Consider the following 14536-nt stretch of genomic DNA (forward strand, 5'->3'; position numbering starts at 1 on the left):
CACCAAAAATACATCCACGCTGGATCCGCGCTGGATCCAGCTGGAATGATTTCAATCCAGCAAAAATCCAGCTGGATTCAAAACACTGCTGGATTGCAATCCCTAATCACTTACTGCTACCATAACTTTGCTCAATTAAAACTATTGTGTCTGCTGATTGCAGCCAATGGCAATATTTTTTACTGTTTTATTTTATTTGTTTCATTTTTTTTTTTTTAACTTTGTAATGTACATATTTATTTTATATAAGTTAAACAAATATTTGTTAGGATTTAAAATATTATTATTTAATAATGTTTCAGTTAGAAGACACTAGTAAACTAAACTAAAATTAAATTTAAATTTAAGAGCTGATCTACCAAGTCTCCAATGTCAACATTGGAATTATCAATATTAAAATCATTTTCTATTTAATTTTTTTTATTGAGTTTATTCCAGCATTGACTTTTTGTTATGGTGTTGGTGGAATGTGTCCTATTCAGTTAAAACCAGTGCCCAGTGCTATGCCAGACCAAGGTTAAGGCACAGCTACAGAAAAAGCTGGTATTTTGTTTGTGTGTATATCTATATTTAAGAATTTCTTGACTATGACATATGTTTAATGTAGCTGCTTTAATGTGATGTACAGGCTGTTGTAAAATAAGTATAATAATATATGTGGCCCATTAATTTTTCGAAAGTGATTTAGAACATATGGCCAGTCAGTTAAATACAGTCGAAAACATTAGAGATTAATGGAAAACAACAAAGTTTAATCAAAATTGATCAATTAGATTTTGAGAATGAATATAATTCTGTAAACCTATCTATGAATAAACAATTTAGAAAAATCGCACATTAAAAATTATGATTTATGTTAAATATTAAGTTATAAAAACAATAACCAAGCTTTAAAAGAATTGTTAAAAGCATAACAAATATATTTAATTTAATAATTTTTTTCAAAATATCAATAAATTTTAAACAAAATAATTTACAAAAAAAAAACAGTTATTAGGCTAAACTTTTTTGCGTCTTAATGATACATAAAACTTTATAAAATATAGAATGTATGGATTTTCAGTTATTTATGCATATTATATAAAATATCTTGATAAATTATGCAAATACTGTATTTGTCAGACTATAAGATGCACTTCTTTTCCCCTAAAAATATGTCTCAAAACCAAAGTGCATTAAGTATAAATATATTCTGCTTATTTATTGAAATTGATGGTATGTTATCAATTTTATTGAATGATCAATTAATTAAAAATCATTTGTCCAGGTAATCCAGAGAACAGGTGGCCAAACAGTAGGAAACACGTGACTAAACACTGTTACTGGTGAAATGTTGCAGAAACTGCTGTATGCAACATCTGATATGCGGTGACACTCCCCATCTTGCATCAAAGTGGTTGGCTTAAGGCATTGTCACTAAACTTAAAATATCATTTAACAGTTAGATTTCTGCTTCTGTCCCACATTTTTTCTTTAAATATATTACTGAAAAGTAGAGCAGTTATTGATTATTTTGGAAATTCTATAATTATCTGGCATTTGAATATAAATAAAAACTATCATCAACAAAAAAAAATATTTAGAAATAGTCAGAATTTAAACGATACAACTAATTTTTATTTCCAGTTTAGAAAATATTTAATTTACTACATTTTGAAAAGTAATTTCATATAACTTCATAATTTAACAAAGTGTAAAAAATGATATTAGCTATGATTTTTCCCTCATTATAACATGGTTTGAAATTATTGATTTGAAACTGAAAATATGTTAAATATTACTAAGTCATGGGGTGAGAACCAGAAGGTTTTACCTACATTTTTTTTCACTTTGTTTTTTTACTTTAGTGTGTTTGTTTGGACAATCATCTTTCTGTTAAAACAGTTTTGCCACTTTATGACAGTAAAGGAGTAGAGGCAGGTTTTTGACATTAAAATTTGGTTCTAATATGCAAAAGTTGGCAAAACTTCAAACTTGAAATTATTCTTCCATAAAGTCTCCAAGTCAGATAGAACTCTCCAGTTTTCACCTCAAAAAATATCTAAACAGTAACAAATCTAATGAAATCTATCTTTAAAATATCAATTTCATTTAATAAAGTTAAATTTTCAATCTAATAAAGCAAATATTTGCTTTATTAGATATTAGAAATTCAGTGTAAACCGAATTTCAAATATAAAAACATATTTATGAATTAAGAAAATACTACAACACTGATAAAAAGGTTTTTGTTTGTGACAGTGTATTACTCTCTACAGTGTTACTTGTTAGAAGACATTTATTGTATGAATTAAGAAAATTTTATTGGGAAGAATACTGATTTTAGAAACTTAATCTTTTTACTTTTATTCAAAATATAGTTTCATAGTAACTTCAAAATGACTTAAGTGTATCATATTTCAAGAACATATTTTGACAAAATTATTAATTGAAATTAAAATTAAATAAAGCAATTTTCTAATTAAAACATATTATTTATATTGATGACTACTTTTCTGATCAAAAATCACCTATATGTTAATTATATTTTTAAAGTTTAATGACTTTGTTTTTTGTTCTCATTCTGTCTCATCATTTCATCTTAAGAAACTAGTTTGTGTTTTGTCAGTTAATTTTCGTAGGAATCATTTCTGAGGGTGTGTCTCAGACACTCTTTCCACTAAGATTAATAATTTTTCCTGTTTTCCTATAAATTTCAACTATAAGAATCTTATTCCTATGGTTATACTGTGATGATGATGTACAATATGTATGATATATATGGTCACGTGATATTGTTAGACAATGCTATTAATTATGGAAAAATAATGGCCATTTTAGTGCTGAGATGGAAAAAATTTGATTGATTTAACAATAAACGTACCATGGGTAATTTAAAAAAGAATAACTTCTGTTTTTAAATAAATATTCTCTTAAGATATCTTAACATGTTAATTAGCCATGCTGAATTATAGAAAAATTTTTGTTCAAATTATTTACATACAAACAGATTCAATTACAAATCAAGAAATTTTAATTTAATTGAAAATGATTTTCTGTAACCCTTTTATACAACTGAAAAAATTGATTATTGATCAACAAGCTTGTCTTCATTGAAACTATCAGACTGAATAAATCTGTCATCTGTTGATTTCATTTTCAAATACTACTATCATGAGCAATGAAGTAATTATAATGAAACAATAATTCTGAAAACTTAAATTTAAGCAGTTAATTATAAGGAAGAAAATCAAATTAATTATCTACATTGTTTTATGCTAAAATAAGAAATTGTCTTTAAAGCCACAATAAAATTTCTAAAAAATTTTTCAGGAAAACACACAATGATGACTCAAAATCAATTATGAATTTATTAGTCATTTATACTATTGTTTCTCTTAATAATTTGATAAATTTAAATTAGAAATACAAAATAATTTTGAAATGTTATAAAAAATTTTTAAATCAGAAATTTATATTGATTTCTATTGATTATATTTGACCATCGAAAACAAACCAATAAAAATTATTTGTTAATGTAAATTGTTAAAAAATTTGTAAATGGTTTTAATAGGTTTTGTCCTGCTGTTAGAAACTTCTTGTATCAAATTCAGGATTTTTTTTTTGTATTACTCACTTCAGTATTAAATGATAACTATTAAAATATTTCTCTTTTGGATTTTATCTTGGATCTTTTTGATTCTGGTTATGTTATATTTTTGCTATTATATCATATATATATTTTTCTTCTAATTTCTAATTCTCTGATTAGAAAATCTATATATATACTTATACATTACATAGAACTATTCTTTAAATCTATTAGTAAATTATTAATTTATTAAGATGTTAAATATTATATATCAGTTTCAATTAGGAGTCAAGAAATAACAGTTTTATGGAATATCTTTATCGAATTTTTTTCGAAATAAATGATTCACTTAATTTATTTGTAAAAGTAAAATTTTATTTTCAAAATCTTTAGACTGCTTTTAATTAATAGCTAATGTTAAGCATATTAAGTACTAATTAAAATAAAACAAATTCTTCAATAATTAGTAGACAGGTATTTTATTTTCTGTTGTTTAATATTATGATGATGATGATTTTATTTAAGGAAAGAAAAGTATTGCAGCTGCTGGAATTATAAATACAGTAGAACCTCTATTATCAGGACTAATTGGGGATGAAGGTAGTCCGAATAAGGAAAAATCCAGATAATTGAAAAAATAATAATAATTGACAGTGCATAAAGTATGAATAATTTTTATTTGTCTAGATTTACATATGGCTTCAATATTAAATTATTTGTTATTAACAAATTCAATTAACGATTTTTGTTTAAAGCTAGCTGTTCTTTTCGAAGCTGCTAAATCACGAATATTTTTAAGACATATAAGTTGTCTTGAGTTACACTCTTCTTAGCTCTCAAACCACTTCATGGCGACATCTAAGCACTGAAAAGCTTCAGAATATGTAGGACCAATATCTCTTACTTCGCAAATCTCTTCTTCGTCTTCTCGATCTTGTTCATCTGAGGCAGATATTTCGTTAATTATTTCCTCATCATTCAAAATTTGGAATCCAGGATCATTCGCATTGCAATTTAACCACTCGGTTACATCTTTTTTCGTTACATTCAGCACATATTGAAATTTGTGCTATTGCTTCCGCAATGTCTCCTATACCACTTTCTACTGTTACTGGAATTTACTAATTGTCTTTTCAAAATTTTGTTCCATGCATTCCATCACGTACATAAACAGTGTCGCAATTCACCAACAGTGCAAATCAGCAAATTCGAACAATTTTTGTTTATTTTGAACAATCCGGATAATAGAGGTTCTACTGTATTAGAGAATTTGTTATTTAATAGATTACAATAAAACATTTCACATTTTTCATGCTAAAACAGGAATTCCCAAACTTTTTTGACTGTTGACCTTTTCAAGGATTCCTCTACTTTTTTGCTAATACAGTTAATGATAATGAATAAATAAATCTGGTGAGTCATTTTTATAGAAAATATCTACTTACAATATGCAAATTCACAACTGTCATATACATCACTCAATGAACTAATGACTATGGAATCATTTTCGACCAATCTCCAACTAATTTTTGACTCTTGAAAATGCCTTACTGACACCTTCTAGGACCATGTGTTAAAATATGAAAAGTTGTAAATTTATTGTAATTATGGACAAAATTTATATTCTGGGTTTTTGACATTTATTAGTTTTATTTCCCAATACTCTGTGAATTTGAAGACTTCTAAAATAAACATCAGTATTTAATTTTTTTCATTATATAACAAATTGTAAAGATATAAATAAACAAACTAATGAGTGACCTATTGACTTTCCTTTTTAAGTCTTTGAATTTAAATTTAAAAAAAAACTGTCAATATTTAAATTATAATTTGAAAAAAAAAAAAACTATTCATAACTTATTAATTTTAGATTTTGATGCTAATTTATTTTTGAAAACTGAATTAAAAGTTTGTAATTTCAACTTCCTGGTTAAATAATTACTGTAATTTGTAGTCATAAATATATCAGCTTTCAAGATACATATATTGACATTTAGAACTGTTTTTATTTTATTTTATATAGTAACATTTACTAATTAACATTGTTTTTCTTAACGAGATATTAAATTACTTAGTATATTTAATTTTTAATAAACTGTTTCACGCACAATTACTTGTGACAGATTTTTAATCTTTCAGTAAAAATTTTGACTTATTATTTGTTAACTATTTGATTTAAAAATTAACAAAACAGAAATTTAAATAAAAACTGAATTCTTATTTAGAACTTTTTGAATTTGAAACAGTGTTATTAAAAAGTCTATTAAACAGAGATGAAAACTTGTATTTATCTTATTGATGTTTATTTTCAAAACGTAACCTTTTATGGGTGCAAGATGTTGTATAGAATTACTTGAACTCTTAAGTTTTTTTGTTAAATTTATTTTATTTAGTTTATTTTCAGCTTTATTGTTCTTCTATGTAATTGAATTTTTTATCATTTTTTTAATTTAAAAATAACCATAAGAATTGTTTGTGCTTTTAATTTATAATACAAAATTTATTAACTGAAAAAATTTGGAAGTGATTAAACATATGTATGTTTAATTAGGTTTAACTAATAGTAATTAGGTTCCTTTTTGACATCTGTTGTTGGCATAACATGCCAACAACAGATTTTAAAATATTGAGAGGCAATAACATGCCTCTCAATATTTATTTAATTGCTGACAAATAATTGATAGATTGAATATTTTTCAGGCAGTTATGAATCACCAGTTCTCTCCTCCTCAAATAATATTTCCATTAGAAGACTTATTTTTAAGCACTTAAGAAAATTTTATCATGTCACTTTTAATATCATTCTCTAACTAAATTTAATAGTTTACTCTTATATACCGAATGAAATAAAATACTTTCAATTACTATTTTGTGGAAAAAAGCACAATTTAGAGATCATTGTCACAATCAATGGATTTTTCAAAAATGTCCAATTTTGTTGTATTGATATCTGAATAATTATTTAAACTAAGAAATTCTAATTTTTTAGAAGTATTTTAGTTTAATGTATAATTTATTTTAATTAACCAGAGATGTTTCATTTACAGTTTCAAAAATATTTTAAGTAATATGATTTTGAAATTGTACTTAATAAGAAAACATTTTATTGGAATGATTTTACGTATGTAAAATCTAAGTGATTTTTGTATCTTACTATTTCAACTTCACAGGCATAAATTTTTTTTTTATAAAAACAAAGACATTAAATGTATTCTAAAAGACATTCCAAATAATATTACAGTTACATTGAAGGTGACAATTAAATGTTGATAAGGAGGCTGTTAAGTGTTATTTTTATCAATGCTTAATTGTTAAACTTATAAGTTTAGTGTGATCCATTTGACATTCAAAATAATTTTTGATTGGAGTTTTTAAAGCTTCCTGAATAATTTTCCATCATAATATCAAATATATGGTTTTTTAAATTTCATATTATAAATAACTGTAATTAATTAATATTTATAAAAATTAGATTGTTATTGTTTGTTTCATTTGGTGTTGTATTACTTTTTAATTCCAAATTTATACAGGTACACCACTGAATTTCCGGCATCTGATGTCCAGCATTTCCTTTCCTAGTTCACCGAGTGGCCACAGATGGTGTTGTGTGTAGGGCACACTTATTTACCTTATTTACACTGCACTTGTTAGTGGTGATATTCTTAGTTTATTTTGCTTAAATTAAATCCTAGCTATGAATTCTAAGAGATGTGAGAATGTCAATGGTGATGTCAAATACAATTTATATTTAATATTTCTTTAAGTTTCTAGCAATCCATGGTATACTTTAGACATATGGGAGGTATATAATTAGTGGGTTAAAGGTGTGTTGATGAATTATTATTATTATTGTTATAAGCAACCATGCAATCAGGCAAAATGGTTAATCTACTAAGGCTTTGGAACCAAGAATGCTGGAAATTTGGTGGTGTTCTTTATATTATATTATATATATATACATTTTTTTTTTTTTTTTCTGAATTATAATTTAAATCGATTATTAAAATTTTCATTTAATTATTAGACACTCGAACAACTGGAACTGGCAATATGGATCCTCTTCTGATGCAACCCAGAATCCAAGTAAGAAAACATTAGAAGTCATATTTTGAATTTTCTTAGTATAGTAATTTTCAAAATACATTTTATTGATAAAGTTTTCAGCTATCTTAAACTTTTTAACACACACAATTTATTAATAAATTTATTTATACAATAAATTCTTGATAGCTCATCATCATATGAATCATTACTATTATGACAAATTATCATACTTCTTTAATTTTCATTCTTTTCTGCTGCTCAGCTTTATTAAATCAGAAGAAAAAAATTAAATAATAAAAGTAAAACTGTTAAAAGATCATAATAAATTTTTTGTGAATATTAATCAATTGGAGGTCAGTCAACAATTTTTTATTTAAATAAATAATTGTTAATTGATTTCTGAATATATTTGATGGTATTAATATTAGTTTTATCTCATTAAATTTATTAAATATTCATGGAGAAACTAGATATTGTATAATTATGGACTTGAATATCTCACAAGCTTCATTATTACACAATATCTAGTTTCTCCAAGAATATTTTATTTTCCCAGTTTTTATTTTTTCCACCCTGTCACGACAAGAGCCTTTTAGTCATAACCGTCATGGGTTCAACCAGGTCCATAATGGAGGCAGCTAGGTGATGAGGGATGGGCCCCAACATATCAAGACAGATAATCCCTAAAAAATACCAGAGATCAATCTGGGCAAGCAACCATAAGTCCACAGAGAGTAGGCTGATGACTTAACTCTCTCAGCCATCTAGCTGTCCAAGAATATTTTTTTATTTATTGAACTGTTAAAAGATGAAGGGAATAATTGTTTAGTATCTTATCATTATTATTGTAGAATGTATTTTAATGCAAAAGCTCGACAATTATTAAAGCAAATAGAAATTTATTAATTATTATTATTACTACTACTGTAAAAGAAATTCATTTTTATCTGTAGAATAATAATGCAGACTTATTAATGACATCAAACATTTGTTAGTTATATGAGGCTTTATGATAAAAATGTGCTATTCTTTATTTCTTATAAAAAAAAACATTAAATAGGATACATCATTTTAATGTAATAAATATTCTCATAATGTTAAATCAGCATCTGAAATAATGAATTAGGTATTATAACAAATTAATTTATTGGATGTTATGCATACAAATTTTAATTTATATATATGTTTTTTTTTTTTTGTGTGTGTGTGTGTGTGTGTGTGTGTGTGTTATATTTGAATTGATTATGAATAAATTTATAAAATTTACATATTAAAAATGTAATTTTATTAATCTCTCTTTTAGTCTCTCTGGTCTGGACCTGGTCCTTCTCCCTTAGAGCGCCTATTGGAACAACAAAAACAAAGACGAGATGGAACTAATCAGTGAGCACTAAATAAGGAAGAAGTGTGGATTATCTCTTGAATAAAATGGCATAAATTGCCTAAACCTCTTCCGCTTCACAAACCAGTAACAGGTTTGATTGATAGCTGGATAGTGAGATGTTGAGGTGTTAAGTAAATGAAGCAAAATAATGGTTTAGCTAGGTCAAAAACAGATATGAATATGTATGACTACCCAAAGGATAGTCCTAACCTACAGATATCTACTGAATATCAGTTCTGATTAAAGTAACCTTTAATAAGGATTGTAAAGATTACAGGCTGATAAAATATGAGAGAGAGAGAGACAGATATTTCTATATGGTTTGACCAGTCATACTGCCATTTAAGAATACCATGAATTTTGCAGCAGAATTGCAAAATTCAGTTTCAGGTTGTAGTTCTGTTTTCATAAACTGTTTAGAAGAAAGAATTGAATTATATATGTATAGTTAAAAGGACTGTGTCAATGATTTGTTGAATGTCTGGTAAAATTATTTCCAGATTTGATAGCTGTAACTGAAGTGAATGTTGTAGTTCAGTATATACAGTGGTGAAATTCAAAAGACATAAATACTTATGAAACTATTGTATTAAATGTAGTGTTTTGATGAAATGGTTGGATAACAATTACTGCACCTCTGTCCATTTCTCTAGCACATTTGTCAGACTTTTTTTGTTTCATTTGTTTTTGGTCGATATATTCATACTTTATATATATAAGTCGTATATATATAAGAAATTAAAATATACAGCTTGTAAGTAGTATCTGGTTCTGCTGATTGTATTAGTCAGGCAATTTTATTTGTGATGTATTTGTTAGTTTTTAACAATACGGTGATACATGTTGCGGTAGCTTTTATTCCGAGCCATAGGATTTGAATATGGTATTTTTTTTCCTTAATTTGGTTGTTTGTTCTATTAAACCATCTGTTTAGATTTTCTGAAATGTAGTTGTCATATTGTGATGTGAAAACTCCAAATAATCAAGTATGTTGGCATTTGAGCAAATGTATCTGTTTATAATAATAATGGTATCTATAAATACTTTCATTCAACTGTGACAATATTGACTGATATTGATACCCAGTTTGCTTGCTTTTATTTATTTGAATTTTGTCAGATTAAAAAAACAAAAAAGAATTATGTTGGGTACATTGAATAAAAAGGAGCATAAAAAACTGTCAACTGTTATCATGCCTGTTTAAATCTTGTGTACTTAGGATGCCAAGAATAAAACTGGTGCTGCACACCAAACGTGAAATTATATTTCTTAATATGCACTCTCGTGCCAATATGTCATTGCACCAAGCCCAGATCACTTTTGTTAATACAGACATTTATTATAAATACTTTCCTTCTCAATAATATGCTCCAAAAATTTATTTAGACATTTTTTGGAAGAAATTCTTAGATGAATGAAGTGCTAAATAACTATTAAGAAAAAACAGCATAACAATAAATACATGTAAAATAAATCACAATAGAAATTTAATTCTCGAGATGACTGTATATTATTAATGAAAATTTTAATTTAATTATCAGTAGTGACATTTCATATTTTGGTCACTTTTTATATTGTATAAGTACTTGTTACTTGGAATTTGTGTGCCTTGGGAAATATGTAACACATAGATTCATCATCAAAATTTTTAGCAGTTGTCACTTGCATATTTATAAAAGTGAAAGAACAAAATTTATTAAAAGTATTCTAATTCAGATATAAACATTATAATTAAATTTTTTCAACAAAAATAGATATTATTTTGAAAATTTTAATAATCATTTATAGTAATTATAATGCAAGTCACTTTTTTATTACTGTTGATATTTTAGGTTTAAGAGAGACATGACTAGTCTGTCTGACATTCATTAAAGAAGTTTGTTATCTTCGATATCATTGTATCAGCATTTAAGGAATGTAGAGTTTTCTTTTATAATAAATGATATCAAATTAATCTCTTCTGTCTAATTATTAAAAATAATTATGATGTACAAAATACTTGTATCCTAACACAAATATTGTTGTAGAGACAGATGTCTTACTGGACAGGCAGGTAAATATTACATGTCCTTGGTTAAAGTTTATGACTCCAAAAAGTAGAATATAAAATATGATTTTAAATAATAATAATAATAAAGAAATTTGTTTGTGTAAATATCTCAAATTGGTTTATATAATTTATTATTCAATTTAGGGAAATATTGTATTTAATTTCTAATTAATTCTTAAACTATTGCATCATTATAAATTACATGTAAGTAAAAGTAAATTTAAAACTTTGTATTTAAAGAATCTAGTTTCTCGGAAGGGATTTTTCTAAAGAAATGTTTAATACCAGAAGAATTTATTACTTTTTCTTCATATATATAGAATGTAAGCCTTTGTGTGCTATTAAATTTGAATAAAGGGTGATTTTGTTTTGAGTAACATTTCATAGAATTGACTTTCCTTATGGATGTATGTAGTTCAAGGCAATATACTGAGTTATATTTGTATCATTTCATGAAACTATTCTTTTTTCTTTCCTATATTTTCCTTTGTTGCAAATTATTACGTTTAAAATTATAAATTTTATCATCATATTGTTAAAAATCATTCGATGATGATTTATTAAAGTAATTATGTCATTATATAAGAATATAACAATTATTGATGTCAGATAGGAAAATTTTTATAATTTATTAGAATAAATTGGTGAAAATAATCAATACAAAGTTTTTTATATGCGCATAGTTACATAGAAATGTGCAACTCAGGTAAAATGGACCCGTATCTATATAGAAATATAGTTCTACAATACCGGATTTCTTAAATATTTCTTAACCGCAAAAAAATAATTTCAGGAAATCCCTGTCGTACTCAACTAACGGGACTTGTCTCAAGGTCTACTTGTCTGCAGTTTTCTATCCCAAACACGTTTTTATCTTCAATGTAATCATCTCGTCTCACCGGATAATTTTTAAAATTAATTAATGAAATTAAATTTACTCATTAATAATAAATAACCAAGCATAATTTAAATCAATACAGAAGTGGCCATCCACACAGATTTACGCTATTCGAGCATCGAGAATAGAACGCCATTAAATACAGTAGTTAACAATTGGCGTTAAGTTTAAATTCGCTCTACTCTCCTGCAATTAGGAATAGTTACGATATTTGAACTGTGTCAGAATTACTTAGTGTAAACAATATGCACAAAAGAGAACTGTCAATAAAAGTTCAACAACATGACTCAATTGAGAGTGAATTTCCGCACGGTTGAATAGATTCGAAGGTTTTATATATTGACACGCTAGAGTTCAGTAGTACAAAACTTTTGCCGAACTAGATCTTCTGAACTGGTTTTCCTACTTTTTTCCTTCTTTATTTTAATCGTACCGTATCACTTTAGGGCATAGTAAGAGTAATCTAGACGTGCAATACTTAAATACTCATCATAAAATAATTGCAAGGAGAAACAATAACAGAATTCGGGCCACAGAAAGTGAGTGTGTGTGTGTGTCTGTAATCTGTTTAGTATTTTTCGAGTCTGGTCGGCATTTAAATAAATATTGCAAAAGTTGTTTACGGTAAAGCGATCCAGAAAATTTGCCTATCAACAAAGATATTGTTTACCGTATAACGTCATTAAATTTTTGTTTTAAAAATTCCTGTAATAAATTACGTAAATATCGTCGAGAGAAACAATTATGATTTTATTACGTGTAGATGTGGGAGGCAGAGTAGATGTATACCGCGGTTCTTTGCCGGCGGCTTTACACCTGACGCCACCTAGCGGAGGACGTCGGTACTAAAAAGACAGCTGCAAGTTCAATGACCGCAAAACAGGAACGGTAAACACGGAAACGGTTCCGAGTTCGACTTCCTTGCTTTCTCCTTACGGTCCCCCTAGTAACGGAACTGTCCATTCATACTACAGGTGTGTTGGAACGTTTCCAAATCTTCCGAGATGACTACAGACAAGTGTTTTTCATGCGTTCACTCACGCACCGATATTTTAAAATGCGCGTTATGGCGTAAAAAAATAATAAAATGCCTCGCTTAATATTCTAAATTAGACAAATACGGTTAATACGCATCGTTTGTATAAAAAAATAAACCCGTTAAAACGTTATTTTAAACCTTTACGATGCTGAGTCGTCATCGCGAGCAGGTGTAAACGACAGGAAGCATTCTGAGTAAAATTTCCCAGAAGCGCCCGCGAAAAAGTAGGTTAGCCAGTCGAGATAACGTCACGAGCTATCACCAGATGTCTCACCGACACAGAGCTTTGCTTGTACTACGAACAGAAAGGGAAACCCGTTAGGTCGTTGACCTGTGCAATGATTAAGTCGAATATGTGAAAGAAAAAGGAAAAAAAAAGTATATGAAGCATAGTAACTGGGCCACAAAGGATTTCCAGACGGTTAGAAAGTATCTACAATCGATTTTTCCCCCCTCACTTCACCAGTCAACGAGAACCGAACTGTTAAAACGGTACTCCGGGGTTGATAAACCTACGCTTAAGAAGCAGATGATCAAATAACATGAAATGGCAGAGAAAAAAAAAGAACAGGTGTGGATTTGGAGATAACGGGCAGGTGGATTTTTAATGTTTCCGTTATTGCCCAGATCTAATTTCTTTTTTGGTTTTAATAAAAGAACAAAACAACACTTCCGTGTATTCGCGCATTAAGCATTAAAATGGCCGACGTATCTAATTTTAGCTTTTATGAAAATCGTCAACAACTGATGCTGTTGACAACTTTCGATACGGTTCTTTCTCGATTGTTTTCGACGATGGAACGTAATCGACCTGTTTTGTCTGGTTTTCTCGCTCCGTCTCGCCAGGTAATGAACACACTAGGTCAACATCGACGGTTAACTAAAAACAATGTTGAGCAATAGAATTTTTAACGGATTTCGAGTGTGATCGGGTTTCGTTCGTTCGACCGTTTTATACACGTCGAATGTTAGTAAGAAAAAAAACGAATTGCTTCACTAATTACTTAATTAATTAACCGGGCGAATCGCTGGAGAATAAAGTATTCCGGGATTAAAATATTTTTCAAATAACGGTTTTCGCGAACACTACTTGGGTTGGCAGAGAGCCAACGCCTCTCCTTTATCCGTGCAATTTGAAGCATTTATCAATACGATAGTTTTAAAGACATTTAAAGAATGTTTAATAATAAATAGCGCGAGTGTTTTTTTCCTAGTGTTACATCAATTTCCTTGTGCAGAGTCATTATCCCAAAGTGGAAATGGCCTTTGTGGAAGCCTTGAGCTTGCAGGAACTGTAACCGAAGGGGTAAGTTAGCGTTACTTCAAGGAATGGTGAAAGTTCCAGGGACGAGTCATTAACCGCCAACTAGGACAGAGCGTCAACGCGACTGCGCTAAGTTTCAACAGATACGAGAATTTTTTTAACCCCGACTCTTTTCCGTGCTAAGCCATTAAATTGTTTATGTTCATGATAACAATAAACAATACAAAATGTCTCGAATTAACATCCTCCCATTCTGGTCGTTTGCACGAAATCGACTGGACGCCGT

At 27.9% G+C, this 14536-nt stretch overlaps 1 protein-coding gene across 1 annotated transcript in view; it reads left to right on the plus strand.

Moving 5' to 3' along the window:
* Positions 1–11426, plus strand: part of LOC136986598 (nonsense-mediated mRNA decay factor SMG7-like) — a 129684-nt gene extending 118258 nt beyond the window's left edge. The window contains exons 23-24 of the mRNA XM_067284182.1: positions 7596–7654; positions 8919–11426. Coding sequence (XP_067140283.1) covers positions 7596–7654; positions 8919–9002 — 143 coding nt within the window. The 3' untranslated portion in view covers positions 9003–11426. The remainder of the gene's footprint in view (positions 1–7595; positions 7655–8918) is intronic.
* Positions 11427–14536: the final 3110 nt, after the last annotated feature.

This window comes from Centruroides vittatus, unplaced genomic scaffold, assembly GCF_030686945.1.
Source record: "Centruroides vittatus isolate TY-2023 unplaced genomic scaffold, ASM3068694v2 scaffold_1152, whole genome shotgun sequence".
Classification (NCBI taxonomy): Eukaryota; Metazoa; Arthropoda; class Arachnida; order Scorpiones; family Buthidae; genus Centruroides; species Centruroides vittatus.